Below are 19,366 nucleotides of genomic sequence, written 5' to 3'. Positions count from 1 at the left end.
GCATCGTTCCGATTTCGCCATCTCGTGCAGCTCCCCCCCGCCGTCCGGGGCCGGGTCGCCGAGGCAGCGTCTCTTCTCGCCTGGCGCAGTTGGGCGTTCTTGGCGTACTCCTATGCACGTACGTCAACTCAGAGCGGGAGGCGGACATGACGAGACGACGGGAGAAACGTACTCCGTACTACCACGCCCTGCGTGTGTGCATGCATGCCCGATCCTTTCACGCACGGTCGTTCGCTCGCTTTAAAGGAGGGCCGGTTTGGGCGGTGCGCGAGTGAGACCAGAGGCCTCCGCGCCGAGACAGGCGGCAGCAGGGGCAGGCTGCATGGACGTACGGTCTGGTTCGCTGACCGCCCGGCCGGTTTCCGGCTGCAGCGCTAGCGAGCTCCCACCTCGGTTGCCGTGCGCCCAATCCCAAGGCGCTGCAAGTACCGGCTGGCTGCCAATCTCGATGCCCGCACTGCGCACTGCATGCCCTCTGCACGGTGCATCCCCTATGCTTGCTTGCCGACGGCCCGACGCTACCACCCTACTATGGCCTATGCATGGCGCGGCCGGCGCTAAACTTGTACAGGAGCCCAAAGTAGTAATGACCATGCTTCCAAACTGTGCAGCCATATCAGACACACTGGTGTATCTGTGCACGTAGTACTCCGCCCTTTGATCTGTCACGTTGGCATGCTTAATTGGATGTGGTAGCCGCGCGTAGGCGATCAGACGCACAGTGCCAAGGTGTGCAGCGTAGCCTTTGGCCTGTTCTTCAATTCGCGCAATGGCTATAGGTCCTTTTTTTAGGGTGGGACACGTTAACATTATTATCTATAAGCAGTGTTACATTTTGGGTACTGTAACGACACGCATCAAGGTCAGTCACGTCGTCCAGAACTAAATTTTAGGGGGATTGGGTTCCAGTACAGTTGCTAATGTAACAGTAACTTAAACAGTTGCACCAGCGTCAATGGTTCAGATCAACACAGCACTGTAGCACATGTATACTGTAGCAAAAAATATTGTTTTATGTGTATTGTAACAACGAATCTGGATCGTTGGATGAAAACACAAATGGTCTAGATTGTTTGCAGTCCTTATTGTGTAGTTGTGGTACCAACTGCACCTAATCTCAATCCATTTTAGGGGTATCTATCAATAGAATGAAGCAGACACAACATTAAGCATTCTAAAATCACACATACACACGCCCACACGGATTTGCTAGATTTCAGAAATTTGTAAATTTTTAATCACCTAAAAATTATGCCTTGATAGTACTAAAATTACAGTGCTATGAAATATGTAAATTTTAATTGATTTTAACTACAATGTTATAGTTATACTATGTGGTTTGACTTTATTTTTTATCTAAGCTTGAATTTTTGGCATTTAAATTTGTCAATATTTATGAGTTATATGTTTGTTTCGTATAATTGTATATTTATTTTCATTTAGAATAATATAATGTACTACTCACTCCACCCCCAAAATATATAGCTACCTTCAGCATTCAAATTTCGTAAAACTACTTATTCTCACCTACTCCATTGGATTTTTACCTGGGGGATAAGGAAAATGGCTAAAAAAAATAAACGCCCGATCAACACAAGGAGTTTTTGGGAGGTTAAAATCACTAGTCTAACTCAAGGATGACTAGGACTACTTAGTTTGAATTGTATCCTAATAGGACCCTTGAATTCTACGTGGACAATAGGGCACCTCGGGGTATAAATACGAAGTCACCTAGAAGTGGAAGGCATCACAATCCCAATACGCCAACACAAAATGCGTTGAGTCAACATCTAGAGTATCCTCAAGAGCTAGCCATAGTAAATCAACATATATTGTGTTATGTAGGTTAGATTAAGGTTTCCACCATATACTTTGTACTTCATTTGTTCAGAGGGCAATACATATAAAACACGATATTGGTCTATGATCCACATTGGAAGACTGAATGTGTATAAAATTCCACATGTTTTGCTTCACTACTACAAATCTATACTTCTAAAGCTGGTTGGAGACCCAGCCAGCTGATTGGACCACGTGTCCTTCCTCATCTTGCAGATAAATTCTGAATTTACGTAAGAAAAGAAAATCGGGATATATTGTACGGCTAACGGAGAAGTCGCAGGTTCCTCAACCAACCTAATCTCGCTTCTCACGATTGGCTCTTCTAGAATTGTCACGTACATACGCTTAACGGTGTCCGTCCGCCATTTTGGGCTAGGCCAAACGGTCTCCAACAGAGCCCATTAAATAGATGGATGCTATATATTTATTTATTTATTTTAGAAAACTAACAAAGCCATTACGAGCGCATGCAATGGATCGACTCAATCATGTGTTCCCCTGATAATTAGAGTTTGCACGTTGGACGTCGCCTCCTCCTCCCTGGGCTACTTTGCAGCTCATGCATGAGCAGGTAGAAAATAGAAATAGGAGGAAATAAATAGTACTAGAAAAAAAAATACAAAATACAGATATTTTTGTAAAATATTTGGATAAAAATATTTCTATATTATAAAAACAATAATCATACAAAACTAGATGATAGGGATAATGTGAAAGATTGGATCGAGTGATAATGTGGCCAACAATCACTTTCAAACGGCGTGGTAGCCCTGGGTACTTAAAAAGATAATATAAGATTCGGTTTAAAAAATTCAATATTTAAAAATCTGACTAATATTTTTTTAAAAAAATAGTGTTATGTATGTAGTATCATTAAATTTCTATTATTTTCACGTAATATTAAGTTCGTAGTTACTGAGAGTGCATTATGCAATACATGAACTGTTTTAATATAAGATTTATTTATGAAATCAAGAGCCACAAAAATAACAATACTAAAAAAATCAATGTCTATTTTATTATGTATTATTGAGTGATAGAAATACGGTTCTACCATGTTAAAAAAGTTTTAGAATGATAATATATCTATTGCAAATGCAGCAAAAACGAATGACAAAAACCAATGACGCTTTACTGAAGTTCAATTTTTACACACACATTATGGGCTAACTAGCAAGCACGCCAATAGACGCACTGATTTTCTAGTATTATTATCAGGTTCTTATCCATCCTATAGTGCCAGACTGGCAGTGCTAAAAACAACTTTATGGATAAGTATAAAGGGTGCATTCAATTGATAGCGGGGGCATATATGTACCACAGTACAACAGGTTTAATTACGAAGGTGATGTCGTGGTGGAGTGTTGGAAGATCAAATGAGGGACCAAGGAGTGCGTGTGCGTGTGGGGGAGGGGGTTGGGGGTTGATAGTAGCGGTCATAGGTATGGACTATATATGTTCTTTCTTCATCCCAGAATAAATTAATTTAGAATTGGATGCGATATTATCTAGTACAATATATTCGTACGTAATCCGTGTGATATTCTAGATTGGTTTATTTTGGAACGAAGCAAGTAATATATGCGTGCATGAAGAATGGGGGACTTGTGATAAAGTTTCTTGCTTGCATGAATTTTGGAGCAACTCATGACAGTCAAAATTGATAGTTACATGCCTTTTGACCACGTTATCCTACCTCTTCTACTATTATTTTGACTGAAACATTAATTGGTGCCTCGCTCAAATGATGGTGATGTGCATACTACCGTACTATTCCGTTCTTTTAATCTGAAACAGTCACTAGCCCTTACATGCTATGCACTGTGCAGTTCCGATCATGGAGAATTTCTACGTGCGGCGTGATGGAGATTGGAGGAGGAAGTACGCATCCATAACCAATAATACGAGTATTCCAACAGTAGTGGCAATATATATCCACACACGCATTTGCTTTTAGAGAGAAACTTGACTAGGACTGCCGCGCCACATGTATATATATTTTAACTATCAACATACATATATAATAGCCACTTTGCCATTTCTAGAAAAACTTAACAGTAATATAGCATGTAAATCGGTGCAATAGAGAATAGAAAGTTTATATTAACAATGCAGAGAGAATCCCTCAGCTGCCTGCAGGTTGAATAGCTGTAGTACTGGAAAGAGGCATAGTATTGTGGAAAAGTAACGTAATCCGTATGCTGCTAATGCAGTACAGTATATACTTATCTTCGAAAAAAGATGCTGCAATCAGCTTTCGGCCGTGGAGATCGAGAGGAAGGGGAGAGCCATTGGCAGCCAGGCACCAATCAGTAAACCCATAATAGTGCATGATCTAGTGGTCTCTATAATTGCGTACTTGTAAGAGTTTGCATACTTGCATGCTAGCTACTCCTATCCCAGTAACCCTGTCGAGTTATAAAAGAACAAATGGACCGGGGGACACCATAAAGCAACAGGCATCGCGCACGGCAACGATGGGATGTGCAACAGCTTTCGATTTCACGTGGCCCAAAAGGTTCCCTTCTTTTCCTCGAGTCATTTTATAGCAAAGAACGGCAGGAGATTGGTCGCTAGCTAACTTAGCTTACCTTGCTTGCTCGAGTGGATCGCCAACCAATAATCTCTCTCTCACAACCCCAGCATGCGGCCTCACATGCATGGCACATACGGCTGGGTGGATTTCCTACTGGCTTGGTCTTTGCATGCAGGGGTTAGCTAAGCTAAGCAATAGATTTATGCTGCTTTGCGTGGGGCACGCACGTAGTCGGGGATGAGAGAATCTAGACTTTGACCGGATTCTGCTTGGACGAGAGGATCAGAGCTCGAGCCGCTGGAATCTAGAAACAGCACGCAGGGTGTGCGAGATTCCATTTCGTCATTTCATGGGCATATAGTATAGGAGCATGTAGAATATACTCCATCCGTTTTGAAATGTTTGACACCGTTAACTTTTTAGCGCATATTTGACCATTCGTCTTATTCAAAAAATGTAAGTAATTATTAATTCTTTTCCTATCATTTGATTTATTGTTAAATATATTTTTATGTAAGCATATAATTTTATATATTTCACAAAAGTTTTTAATAAGACGAACGGTTAAATATGGGTAAAAAATCAACGGTGTCAAACATTTCGAAACGGAGGGAGTATATACTGGTGCCCCCGTATTGCACATGTACAGTACACTACAGTTGGCAGCGAGCCTGCAGGCCTCGTGCCGTCACTCGTGCCGGGAAACTCACATGCGCGGGCTCGTCAAAAGCGGGCCGGGTCGGCCGGCTAGGCAGCCAGTGGCTTGTCCGAACCTGATTGCCCCTGCCATTTACTAGTACTCCTATATTGGGGGTCGGCTTCTCCTGTCAGGTTCTTGCAGGTGCAGCTTTCCATTGGAAAGAAGACCAGACGCGGGCTATAATTCTTGACTACGGCCGTATTTAGTTTCAAAATAATTCTTTAAACTTTTAACTTTTCTATCACATCAAAACTTTTCTATCACATCAAAACTTTTCTATAAATATGAACTTTCAACTTTTCTATCATATCATTCTAATTTCAACCAAACTTTTAATTTTGGTGTGAACTAAACACAGGCTACAACCTCACCGCGAATGTCGCAGGCGCAACTTGCTATGCGTGGAGAGTCTGATCACTGTACGTAGTTATTGGCGAGCTGTATCTTCGTTAGTTCTTCCGGAATCACTTCGTGCAAGTCCCGTGTTGACTACAGTATTATTTATATGCTCTAGAGTACTTCGTAGTTAGTTTTTTCTTCTCTCGTATCATCACTGTTTTGTGTACTGATCGTATGACATCATGGCTTTAAGTTGCAGCCCACCGTATCGTGGATTCAGGAGTGGAGAAAGAGAGACCTATGGAATTTATGCTTGGCAGGCCGGACGGAATACGCTTGATCATGCAAGAACCAAGATGGCTTACGATGCGATTCCACGCAGCCTGTCAATCGGGTCCAGCTACACTGAGGCCTACCCGGATTCTTCATCTTGGGCTGGCGAGGCCACCGCAGGTCCAGAACGCCCCATACTCCCGGCTGTTCGGCCCAAGCGATTGTACGCGAATCGCTGGCTTCTCCCACCGTCAGGCCGCTCGTCTCGTGGCCTGCTCGAGAGAATCCGGCGACGTGCAAACGTACCCCACTATGCAGCTCAACCCACCGGCCCCCGCGGCCCGCGCGCGGCCGGCCACGCAGCACAGGGCATCGGGGCAAGCTGCTGGTGGACTCGAGTGGGAGAAACAGCCGGGTCCGCGAGCCTAAAGTGTTCGGAATAGTCTGGCCTGGCCTATGTATCCAGGCTTGATTTATGGGCTACTTCAGTTCAGGCATCAGTAGCAAACACTCGTGCAGTCGTGCTCCTGCTGCTTGTGTATCTCGTGTGTGTGGCCTGGCCTCACGGGCACGGAGAAGGCGCGTAATTTCCATCGTAAAGACTCGCTTTTTTGTACACGCGGGTCTTTCCGACCAGGAAAACGGCTGCCACTTTAGGAGAGTTTTACCGGCCGTGTACAATGGGTATAGGCCAAATGTCACGCCAGAGCCAGGCAGGAAAGGGACGATCAGGCTATCAGGAGTAGTATGTGTGGCACGCGTGCATGGTAGTTAAACCTAATCAGACTTTACTACTAGCTAAGTTCCAGAACGGAGGCGTCAATCATCAGATGCCACTGGGCTTAAAAATCTAGGACAACAGCTAAAGTTCCAAACTTTCACCCTGCCCTGTAGGTCAGTTCATCAGTCATTCAGTACGTTTAAGTTAAATTACCACCACACAGATACTACTACGACATCAGCAGGTAGGAGTAGGATCGGACTATCGGAGCAAGTAATTACCATGTCGCATTCACGCCCCCAACTTGCCGAGAAACTAATGACCTGCTCTAATGCACTTCTAGAACCAGTTTGACTGAAAAAGGAGGAAACGAGTAGCTAGCATGCTCTGTCTCCATTCGCAGGCTGGTGGATTCCATCGCTCTACGAATCCAGAGTCGACGGAGAGGGCGAGAGCGAGAGTGAGCCAGCCAAATAATGAGAGTTGGGCAGGCAGCAGCACGGCAGATCCGCAATGGTGCGTGGTGATGGCGCTTTCCGCGACTTTGACGAGCCCTACGTCCTGTTCGCGAATAGATTCTGAGAACTGGAGTAGCTGTTAAAAATTTGAAGAAGCTCGAAAACCTCTTAATTCTATAACTATAATTTTTTAAAATCTTAATAAAAGTCTGAATTATTTGGAGAGCTTCTTACATAAGGAGATTTTATGAGAAATTACAGCCAACATAAGGTTTCTAAACTGACCCTTAACTTCTACTCCCTCCGTTTCAAAATGTTTGACGCCGTTGACTTTTTAGCACATGTTTGACCGTTCGTCTTATTAAAAAAATTTAAGTAATTATTAATTTTTTTCTATCATTTGATTCGTTGTTAAATATATTTTTATGTAGATATATAATTTTACATATTTTATAAAAGTTTTTAAATAAAACAAACGGTTAAACATGTGCTAAAAAGTCAACGGTACCAAATATTTCAAAACAGAGCGAGCAGTAATCTACTACTGCTACTGCGAGCTACAGATTCCGCTGATATGAACGCATCATATGCCCGTCCACTTTTTTCCCTCTCATCAAATCCAGCCCATATCTTAACTCTTGTCCCATCTCCTCCTCCTGCTCTACACACCAAACGGCAACGCCAAAAGAAGAATATTACATTAGAACTAGTCTCGCTAGTAATTGAGATTTATTGTCGATCCTAATCAGATAGAATCGTATCGTGCGTTTTTTGCGTGTTCCTTGCCGCATTCTTCTGATGCTCAAGGGAGAATAAAGGTGCTGAGTAATTAACAGGTGTGCTTAGTTGTTATAAACAGGGAGGATTTGGCTGGAGCTATGTACGAGTGGCCTCTGGCCGCTGCAGTTGCTCCCCTATGAAAGCAAAACCGTTGATGCTAAAAGGATTTTATTTTTTTTCTTAAAATATAGCACCATATTTTTATTTGATTTTAATAACTTTTTCCCATTGTTCTCTCTCTTAAAAATGAGTATGCTTCTATCTTTCTTATCTTCTCTTTCAAGTAGGAATAGATAATAATTATGTTTAATCCTATGTGCATTTAGAAAATAACAATATAAACTAATTACAGTGTAAATTTCTAAATGTAAAGTGTGATTATAATATAACTGTAGGTAATTTAAAGCGATTTGACTTTTCTTTTTAAGCTACTGTCTTTTATGAAGGAAAAGTTAACACTTGAAGAGTTTTTCTTATAAAACTTTTAGAAACGCTAACGTGATATGCTCTGAGTAAATCTAGAATTTTTTAACTACTTATATAGTTACATCAAAGTTTCAAACGGTTAAAAAGATTTGTTTGGAGTATGTATAGGTTTTTAGGTTTTTTTTTTTTTTTTGCTAGGGCTTGTTTTTGTTAATCCCCTACAAGAAAGTGATTAAGTGATTGGAAAGATGTAGGTGTGGAACTAACCAAATAAAGCTTAAATTAAAGGTCTATCTATGTGACAACTCCAATTCCAAACCATAATCTTTAGGTCACCAGTCAGAATTGGGGGGTGTTGTTGGCGTCGAAGAATAGGGAGAACTCGCTGCAGTCGGGGGAGAAGAAGCCCCAGCACAAATCTTGGCGCGGTTCCAATGATCCAACATCTCTAAAATTTTATCCCCAAATTTCTGCCACGTAGCATTCCCGTTTAATTAATCCATTACTGGTATCCCTCGCAAAGTGATGTGCAATTAGGCATTACTAGCATATGAGCTTAGCCGTGGTGCAGAGATTGAGAACAAAGGGATGAAAATAGGTTCATAGAGAGGAGAGGAGAGGGTAAGGTTGGTTGGGAATGGACGATCATGATATGATGCCTCACCTCATCACCTCCCTCCGGCCGGCCTCTTTATGCTCTTCCTTAGCTTAGCTTTCACCGGCGATCGACTTGGATGGCCGGATTATTAATAAAGAAATGCGTGTAGTGGGGGCGAATAAGGGTAAGGCTAAGGCCGTAGTAGAGACGCCCATGGGATGAGATGAGGGCTGGCCGGCCCGGGGTGACCCGCATGTCGTTTTCGGAGGATAAGCTCGGCTAGTCGGGCGCTTGCATCATGGGGTTCGGCGAAATTCCGGATGCATCCGTTGCAAATTGCCATGTTGTAGTAAACAAAACGCCATTTTTGTGACGCCCCGGTGATGTTAGCGCTTTCGTGTGCATCCTAACTGAAACAGCTCAGGAGGTGAGCTGGGAATTTGGATGCCAACGAACGATGAACTCATCTCTGAGGCTCCGGCTCCTCCAATCAATTGTGTGCAGTTTACGCCTGATGCACGGTGGATGGCGGCCGGATCATTTTGTTGCAGGAGTGAAAAAAAACTGAACTGCTCTGAATATCTGAACAGCTGATAGCCTGAGAGAAGAGCCGGGAGAGGTATGAATTAGTAGGGCATCTATTTTTCGCAGCCATGAATACTTTACAAGCTCATCAAAGTTTAATTCTTTTTCAAAGATGAATGAAAACTTAACCTTTCTATGTGGATTAACACAGCTCAGTATCTGATGGTAAGCAATTGCAGGCTAGCATAGTAGCATCGGAGACATAATAATCACAATCAGAAGGCATGACAACTGATTAGGCAACTCGAGAGTACACAACTACACATATATCATAGATCAGACAAGCACGTGAGAAAGGTACATATAGTTACATAAGCTACTGAATTTCCAACATGTAACAAGGGATTACAGCTTAATTCTCGACCGGCCGCGCCGTGAAAAAAACAACCGGCAGCTCAACCAGGAGATCAGATCACTGAGTACACCAACGACACTTGCACGACGACGTAATACCAACGACCTTACTACTACTGAGTACTGACTAGTTACTGCTACTCGCAGCAGCCATGGCCGACGTCTAAAATGCCACCGAGCCATGGAAGCCACGGAATTCAGAGAAGATTACACAGCTAGTTGAGTTGAGTGCCTCTAGCTTGACGAAGACTACTACTAGTACTAGTAATAGACTAGTAGTAGCTGCTTCTGCTTGTTTATGAGAGGATTGAGTCCCAGTCGATCTCCCAGGACGGGTACTTGCGCAGGTGGAATGTCTCCGACTCGTCCCATGGCGCCTCCGTGAAGTCCAGCTTCTCCATCTCCGGCACCGGGGGCGACAGCGGCGGAGGAGGGGAGCCGGCGGACACCGAGTCCTCCCCTTCCGTCGACGCCGAGCACTTGGGGGACTCCGGCTCCGCCGCGGAGGCCGCTGACTCGGCGGGGGTGTTCTTGGACGAGCTCGTGGCGAGGGACTGGCAGATGGCGGTGAGCTTGGCGTCGACGGAGGCGTGGAGCGGGCCGGCGAGGTGGGCGCCGCCGCGGCGGAGGGTGGGGAAGTTGAGCCGCGCGAGGTCGCCGCGGAGGCGGAAGGCGGCCTTGTCGTAGGCGAGCGCGGCGTCCTCGGCGGTGTCGAAGGTGCCGAGCCACAGCCGCGTCCGGTTCTTCGGGAGGCGGATCTCCGCCACCCACTTCCCCCAGTGGCGCTGCCGCACTCCGCGGTAGAGCTTCGACTGCGCCGCCCCGGCGACCGCCGCGAACGGCCCCGCGCGCGGCGGCGACCCGGACTGCTTCATCGGCTGGCCACGCGGCCGAAGGAAGGCGCCGGCCAGGGCCCTCTGCTGCTGCTGCTGGGCCAAGAACTGGGCCTGGATCTGCTGGATCTGGGCTGGGCCCAGGTGGGTCAGCCCCATCGGCCCGTTCGTCGCCGACGCCGCAGGTGAAGCAGCATGATACTGCGAAGAGTACAGCGGAGGTAGCTGCGAGAAAGACGAGGTGGTGGTGGTGGCGGCGGTTGTGATAGAGGAAGTGGGATAAGATGGGGTGGGCATGTAAGAATCTTGGCTCATGGAAGGAGAAGAAGAGTAGTAGTGGTGGCAGGGGGAGGAAGCGGAGGAAGAAGAAGCGCTCCTAATAAAAGGTTCGAGCGCTTTCATGAGCTCCTGATCCGAGGATGCGATCTGGTGTGTGCTAGTGTTATACTTGTACATGTCTATTGCTGCGGCCATGAGGACTGGATGGAGGTAGAAGATGAAGATGGCAAGGGTATGGAAATCTTAAAAACAGGAAAGAAAAAAGGGGTGCTTTTTGGATGCAAGAAGTGAAAAATCAGCCCTGTTCCTCAATAAAAGTAGAGAAACAAAGGGTGCAAAGAAAGAAAGAGCTTTTGAATAGAAAGAAGAAAAATTTGAGAGGATGAACTAGAAGGGTATTGCAAAACAACCCTTTCTGGCCTTAGAAAAGCAAAGGAAGCCTAAAAATCGGCAAGAATCCAGAAGAGAAAAAAGGTTCTCTGGATCTCTGTTCCTCCTAGGAGAAGTTGATGGGATGAGAAAGAACCTGTACGCACAAGAACTCCTCTTTCGATCTAATAAACCCGAAAGAAGTACCTTCTTGGGACAGGACCTTTCTTGTGTGTTACCTGCTTCTAAAAAGATCAGAGAAGTTCAGAGAACAAACCTGTTGCTGCTCGTCGCTGATGATTTTTCTCAGATCGCTCAACCTCACCGTGGACTGGGATGGGATGTGGCTTTGGTGTTCTTGGGGTGGGGTTGAGGCGTCTCTCTGAGGAAGAAGAGGCCTCACACCATGGCCTTTATATAGCGCCACTTTGGCCGTGCAAGCAACGCAACGCAACGGAAGGCAAGCATCTCTCTTCCTCTCTGTTCATTGCCAATCTTTCTCTACAAAATATACAAAAAGAAAATAAAAGGTTGTTTTTTTGAAATGTGAATTACTAGTACAAATAAGCTGTAGCTTTCGCCCATGTCGTCAGGCCACGGCAGGTAGCACGCGGGGGTAACAAGTTGCAGCCAGTGAGGATGCCCCACGTGTGCTCAGGACAGGGGTGTGCACGTCGCCACACTGTGTTTTGCTTACGTGGCGTCCTGTAGTTGGTTGATGGACTGATGGTGGGCTGGATTGACTTCAAATTTTGCTGCCCTTTGTCCAGGGGAATTCGCCTTTTGGATTGCGCCAAGGGCTAAAAGCCTTCTCCATCTGAGGCCATTACAGTTTTGAAAAGTATTCAATGACTGGCATTTACTCTGTAAATTAAGATATGTTGGATTCTTATTCTTCCATTCATTCTCTTTCAGCTTTACTTTGCGTAGTTTGATGGTTTGCCTCTACTACCATATCTTGAATATATTCTTTTTATTTTAAAATCACCTTGTTTCTTTCGCTGGGTTGGGGGAAAAAATCCAGAACTGCTATTGTTGCGTTACAAGAAAAACAGTGGTGTGAATTGGTAGAAACAATTTGAGCTTAACTGTTCTTGGTATTGGAGAAGCGGGCACCATTGATTTAGACATGAAAAAGGACATTATTGATTTCTAGTGCCTCCTCAATTATATCGCCATTATTTGCAGGTCTAATTACAAGCGCTGTACAGCCGTGATTTTATTATTGGCAAATTGTTTTCCATCGGTCAACACAGCCACGTGATCGTATAGTAGGGAGCCCCTCAATAATGCATTTTGGTCAAAAATTTATGGTGAAAATTTTACAAACATCAATTCTTGGATAGCAACATAAGGAGGAAAAAATGGCGAGGTGAATAGTTTTTTCAAACTTTGCTGGTTACAATCAACCTTTCAATGAGCTGATTCATGCGTCTGTATGTACTGTACGTGGTTGTCTTTGGACTTTCGAGTTTAATCCTCGTGATACAAGTGTGCTGATTGTAATGTTTCACCTGTTCAATCTGAAATTACATGATGATGCAAGCTGAAGAGAAGGCCGTTAGAAGCAGGGAATTAATTAATCCGTTGCTTATGCACTGAAAAAGCAGCAAGCTAGGGTGCAAATGCGTGTTGGGCACATTAAAGCACAAACGGGAAGATGTTGCCGAAGATTATAACGCCACACCTATTCGGAGCTTTAATTTCGGGGACGCTTATATCATCCGGAGAAATTGTGGAGCACGATATGTGTACGCCTTGATTTTGCCAAACCGTGCGATTTCTCTAGCAAATCAAACCTACACGAGTCAAACACGTATGATACATTCTCACAGTACATATAAAACCACATGTGGGCGGGAAACTATTTTAACAGTTTAAGTGTATGTCCACCCGTTTATTTACATGTCATCCAAAATAGTTATGAAAAAAATAAAAATATATGAACAAGATAGATAAATATGTAATATATCAATCCACAAACATGCAAGTTAAAATTCAACTTCTATAAGTTGTAACAAAAATAACAAACAAAACTCAAAATACTATATGTATATTTACAATTAAATTTGTTATTTTTGTTATAACTTGTAGAAGTTGAATTTAAACTTGTGTATCTGTGGAGTGATATATTACATATTGATATATCTTGTCATTTTTTTAAAAAAAAAATTCATAACTATCTAGTTGACATGCAATAAACGGGTGGACATCCACTTGAGCTATTAGAATCCATCTCCTGCATTTGTGATTATCCACCAGCTGATCGAGACCAGCTTCAAATCGTCGAAAATTAGAATGGCCAAGTAATCTGCCCCGATAGGAAGGGTACTATAAGCACACAAGCACAACCTGCACGACAGGTTGCAGCGCCTTCTAATATCGATCCCGGCGAACAAAAAAATCTGGTGCAAGTTGAGCGCCCGCGCGAGCAACACGACCGTGGGCACGGAGCTGGACGTTGACACGCATATCGGTGATGAGAATACGAGAGCATACGAGACGGGGAGATGCCCCGCCGATTTGGAGCCGGAGATCTCGTAACGATCGATGCCGATCCACGTGGGCAAGCGCTGCGTACGTCGTCGTGCAACGCGACGCCTTCGTTTTCGATGGATCCTCCCGGCCGCGCCAGCGCGAGGTCAGCGTCTCGCGAGGCCGCGAAGCAAAAAAAAAAAAACGCAACGACGCGCGCGCGCGAGGTGGTGGGCCGCGACGATCGCACGGGGATCTCCGCGTTTTTGGCAAGAAAACCGTAGCATTTCCGCGCACGCCCGGTGTGCTCGGCTCGTTCGCGCGGCACGGGTCATCTATCGTCGATCGCCTCGCGGCTGCAGGACAGGACAGGAGGAGGATGACGAAAAATTGTTCGTTCCGGGTGGCTTACGGTGGCACGAAAGAAAGTTGCGCTTGATGTTTACGCACGAATAGTCAGACCGATCTACGACCACCGATCACCACGGGATCGAGTGGGTCTCGTCCATGCCACGGATTAGTGGATGAGATCGAAAGCAAGGTGATATAGTACTTAACAACAATTATTGGTCACCAATTCAGGGCTATCAAGTAACCTCGCTCTGAGTAATGATTATGTGTGCATCAATGTAAATTAATCGATCCATGCGTAGCCAAGATGAGATGTGACATTTTTCTGGCTGTAGCGTTGTATTTATGTGTGGAAACGCAAGGTCAAGACGAGGGGCTAATGAACTGCCAGAAGCATCTGGATCATGGAATTGCAAAATAGAAGTAGCTGCAAGTACTGTACTTGCATCAGCCTATATAGAGATATATACAACGAATGCTAGCGTCTCCCACTACCGAACTCACTAATCAAAGATATCCCTCGAATTAATCTAGGAGCGCTGCTGATCGAGAAGATAGGCATCGGGCACTAAAAAAACTGCTGCATCATTTCGACGCAAAACTAATCTCCATCAGACACTAGTTAATTAAGATAAACTTGTTTAATTAGTCCTGTGTGAGCTCTCCAATTTACAAAGTTGTGGACAATGGAGCTCCGAAATGAGCTAGCTCAACGACAAAAACACTCACTAGTCCTTCCAAAATTAACCTAACTAAGAACTCCTATACTAGTACAGTAATTGCGTCGATTAGAGGCAGATATTGGGGTTGCGTTGGATCATTGGATGGATGGATGGATGTGAAGAGGAGGAATTTTTTTTTTTTTGGGTGGTGGATGGCGGCAAGTGGTGGACGGGTGGTGGTACGAGACGGCGAGCATTTTTGTGTAGGTGAGCTCCTCCCCTCCCCTGGAATCCAATCCAATTCTGATGCGCGTGCCGCGCCCCCAATCATTCGATTCACGTCAATTTTTGGTGTTTTCCTCGACGCCTTTTTTCACCGCACCCATCTTGTTCACGCACGCACACCAGCGCGCCGCAGTTGGCGAGCTCTCGTCCTCACCAATCAGGTTATCTACCAGCTTTACACTTACGCGAATTTCTGTCGGCTATTGGCGTGCTTCTGCTTCACGTAGCTGAAAATACGTGCTACGATCCCTCTTTGACTAGAGGGTTCAGGTTCAGCGAATGGTTGGTTATCTTATCTGAGCAAAACTCCTTCCGATGTTCATATGCCAAACGAAAAGTATAGTATAATTCGAATACGAGAAAAGAGCAGTCATGTTCCATCTATAATAAGGTATGAGGTGATGAGGGAGAGCAGCACAAGAGAAGAAATGGGCAATGCTCCAAGCAATTGTTGGCTAACCGTGCGTGATTAGCATCGCCCGAGTCAAAAAGACGCGGGGCCTAATGGAAAGGTCCCTTCTACTCCACGCGACGCGATACGGGGCGGCCTGATCACGCACTCAATATGGACGATGTGGACGTGTGTGGATCGGCGGTGATCGCCGACGCAATCAATGGTTCTCCGGAGTTTAGAATCGTTTTCTCTTAAAGTGAGTGGATTTTAAAGTATCGAAGAGATATCCTAATTGTTTATATTTATTCTGTTTTTTAATATATAATGCTATTAACTTTTAAACACATATGTGACCATTTGTATTATTCAAAAAGTTTTTTCAAACGTATAATATATGTAAATCATGCCTGAGTAATTTGAGTGATAAAAAAACTCACGATAAAATAAATTATAATTATGTATTTTTTATGAATAAGACGAATGGTCAAACCTAAATTTTATGGCATCATCTATTAAACAAAAGCGGTAGTAAGTTATTGAAATAGTTATAAAAATAAAATAAATGAGATGATAGATTAACAGTATGTGATATATCACTTCATAAACATGCAAATTAATAAATTCAACTTTTACAAGTTGCAATGAGAAGAACAAGTAAAACTATAGTTAATGTATATGTACAATTAAATTTATTTTTTTACTTAGAAGTTAAATTTTACCCTACATATTTGTGGAACGATCTATCACGTATTAATCTATTTTGTTAAAATTTTTAAATATTTATAAATATATAAACGACATGCAAAAAATGGAAAATATTCAATCAAGAGTTTGGAATCGTTTCCCCGTAAAATGGCATGGAAAACAACAAAAATTTGTGAGATGTGTGTGGCGAGAGAGTATTTTCCCTCTCTATCAGTATTGCATTCTTAAAGATTCTTAAAAACTGTCACAAACAATAATCACGGCCATTTAATTTAGGCCCTGTTTAGTTGGTGAAATGAAAATTTTTGGATGTTATATCGGACGTTTGACTGGATGTCGGAAGGGGTTTTCGGACACAAATGAAAAAACTAATTTCATAACTCGCCTGGAAACCACGAGACGAATTTTTGAGCCTAATTAATCCGTCATTAGTTTTTTCTTATGGCTAACCATGGACTAATTAGGCTTAAAAGATTCGTCTTGCAATTTTTCTCCCAACTGTGCAATTAGTTTTTTCTTTTTATCTATATTTAGTACTCAATACATGTGTCTAAATATTCGATGTGATATTTTTGAGAAAAGTTTTTAGGAAACTAAACAAGCCCTTAACTACACGGACATTAAAAGAAAATCAGGTGTGCTAACAACATGATATGTCAATGTTAGTAAGGGTTTATTAAAATAAGATTAGTACATATAGCATTTTCCTAATTGTGAAGTAACTACCAAAATAGGAAATGCTTCACGTAACAATTATGTTTTACATAATAGGAGTAGATCTCTATCTCCATTGGCATTTCTTATTGTTTTTACAGGGTTGGTGGTCGGGTGATAGTGCCATACTATCATGCGAGTTCATCTAGTTTTTGACTTGGCACCTCCAAGATGCGAGTCCTGAAACGCGGCTTCTGCGCCATGGCACGCTACTCGCTAGTGCTCCACCATCTTCCTCCCATACAGGAAGAGCCCAAAGGGACAGTAGTGGTGTAGTCGTAGTTGTGCCCGTGAAAGCATGAGCTCCTGTCTGCCCTCTTCAATACTTCAGCTACCCGAGGACAGAATACTGATAATGGGTAGGCTAGTAACAGTAGAAGTAACTGCACGCACTCCTGCTTCAGATCTTCAGAGAAACTGTGCAGCGTGCAGGCACATGCACCTGCCCGCTTACCTCCTGATAGTCTCTTGTGTCCTGCGAGCCCGAGTCTCCATGGTGATTTAATTTGTGACTTGTTTAGACTGGACTGGATCATAGCAAAACAATCATGGATAGTTCCCGTTCTTTTCCGATTAACAGAACAATTAAGATACAGATTCTATCTTATTTCTGTTTGCACGTTTTTCAAATTACTAAACGATGCTCCCTTCGGATTTTTAATACTTATCTTTCGAACATGAGCACGGTCTAAAAAAATAATTTTCACCATTATTTTCTATTATAATATGTATAAAAGTGTTAACAAATATATGATTTTATTAAAGTATTTTTTAAGATTAATTTATACATGTAGTCACCATATTTAAAAGATAAATATTTTAAAAATGATTCATAATTAAAGATTCTAAAGTTTGACCTCACTCTTGTCTAAAACGACAAGTATTATTAGCCCGGAGGGAGTATGTTTTATAACTTCATATATATAATTGACTTTGAAATATCAAATAAATCCATGTTCAATTTTATAATAATTAAAATTTTATTAACCACGCGCTAATAGTTTTCTCACTTTTGTATGTGTGAATTTAATCTTCATCAGACTTACTTTGCGTGTGTGAACTTAATTTCGAGCAGACCCTCTTTATACAATGTGCAGCAAAGCCACCGCTCTGACTACATGTTATTTTCAGCCTATTCACCGATTATTTGCTCCATGCTATCAAAAGAACGGTTTCTCAAGCAATTCCGTCTTTGGGACTGTCTATACATCTCTTTTCTGGCCACATCATTCAAACTATCTATTAAGTTTGTTTCTCAAAATGTTTAATTTATCTCAATATCCAAATAGATTGTCCATAGCTATAATTTAGTGAATAATTGTTAGAATAAATGGGCTAGGCCCGATTTTTCTATTAAATCTCAAGGGGCCATAATAAATATTAAGGATAATAATACCACCCTGGGAATTAAAAGAGGAGTATCTCAACTTAAATAGGGAGTTATTGGAGGCTCCCTGTTTACCGGTTGAGGTGGGGATCAGAAAGCCACGCGCGCGCGCCGAGCCGAGCTGGCCGGCCGGGCCGAGGTTGGTTACTTTCCAAACACTGGTTCTTCCTCCTCCTCGCGCCGCTGCCTGTGCTGCTACTGCTTCACCGGTTCTGATCGCTTGCGCGCACAAGAGATCGGAACGAGCAGGGCCTCCGGAACCACACCTTTGCCTGAGATCTGTATCGGGTAGGTGGGTTTTTGGGGAGTGCTTCTGCGCGACTGCTCCTCGTCCTCTGTTCGTTTTCGACTGTTCGTCTGCATCACCCATGTCTGCCCGGGAGCTGGTGCACCGACTCCGGAACCACACCTTTGCCTGAGATCTGTACCGGGTAGGTGGGTTTTTGTCACGCCCCGAACTAGTCCTGAGCGGAACTAGCCCGTGACGCTCCAAATTAACCTGTTAATCGATACCAGTCCCAGGAAACAGTGCTGGTATCACAGGAAGACAGAATATCACAGTAACAGAGGTCTCTTTATTATAGAGTAGGAGTACAGTCATGTTGGGCTACGGACAGATCCCGAGCTCACAACTGCATTTCAAAAGGGAAGCGGAAGCCAAGAATTGGACCAAACATCATAGGCGCGACTTGGGAACTAGGCCAAAACCCTAAAACTCATCGTATCCGGCTTGCTCCTGGAAGAACTCCTCGTCAGCGGGATCCGCTTCATCTTCTTCAACAACTTGGGGGGGGGGGATTATGTATATAGGGCAAGGGTGAGTACGGGAGTACTCAGCAAGCCATGGGAAATAAGTGTTTAATGCAGGCTTCAAAGGAAAGGCTGTTGTTTTTTTTTGCAATTGATTTTTATTTAAACTCCTTTTTGAAACAGCTAAGTGAGTGCTTCTCAAACGACACGGATGAGACAGTGCGTCGTGTCCGGTCGGAGTATGTGCAATGTATCAGTCTTTTGAATTGATCAAGTTTGGCACCCGGCCAACAGCTTTCAAACGGCCACCCGGGCCTGGCTGATCCCATCAGCCGCAGATTTTCCAAACATCAAACTCATTCCTCAACAGCAAATTTCACAAGGCAGTAGTCAAACAAAACTACGCTAGGAATCACCTCACATGCACCCATGACCGTGGGCACGGCTGTTCGAACAGTTTAACAACCTCTGCAGAGGGGGTACACTTTACCCACACGACATTACTAACCCGGATCATCCAGCCCGTGCAGAACGGCCACGACTAGAGACC

The 19,366-nt window shown here is 43.6% G+C and overlaps 1 protein-coding gene across 1 annotated transcript; it reads right to left on the bottom strand.

Moving 5' to 3' along the window:
• Window positions 1-9,493: 9,493 nt before the first annotated feature.
• Window positions 9,494-11,492, bottom strand: LOC127763394 (ethylene-responsive transcription factor RAP2-4-like). The gene has a single exon (XM_052288081.1). It carries the CDS (start codon window positions 10,917-10,919, stop codon window positions 9,909-9,911), a length of 1,011 nt encoding a protein of 336 aa, XP_052144041.1. The 5' UTR covers window positions 10,920-11,492; the 3' UTR covers window positions 9,494-9,908.
• Window positions 11,493-19,366: the final 7,874 nt, after the last annotated feature.

Source organism: Oryza glaberrima, chromosome 2 (assembly GCF_000147395.1).
Source record: "Oryza glaberrima chromosome 2, OglaRS2, whole genome shotgun sequence".
Lineage (NCBI taxonomy): Eukaryota > Viridiplantae > Streptophyta > Magnoliopsida > Poales > Poaceae > Oryza > Oryza glaberrima.
The sequence above is the reverse complement of the archived record's forward strand: the minus strand, read 5'-3'. Positions and strand labels throughout refer to the sequence as shown.

Excerpts from the sequence above, each read along its gene's own strand:
- LOC127763394 (XM_052288081.1), bottom strand. The coding sequence starts at position 10,919 with ATGGCCGCAGCAATAGACATGTACAAGTATAACACTAGCACACACCAG.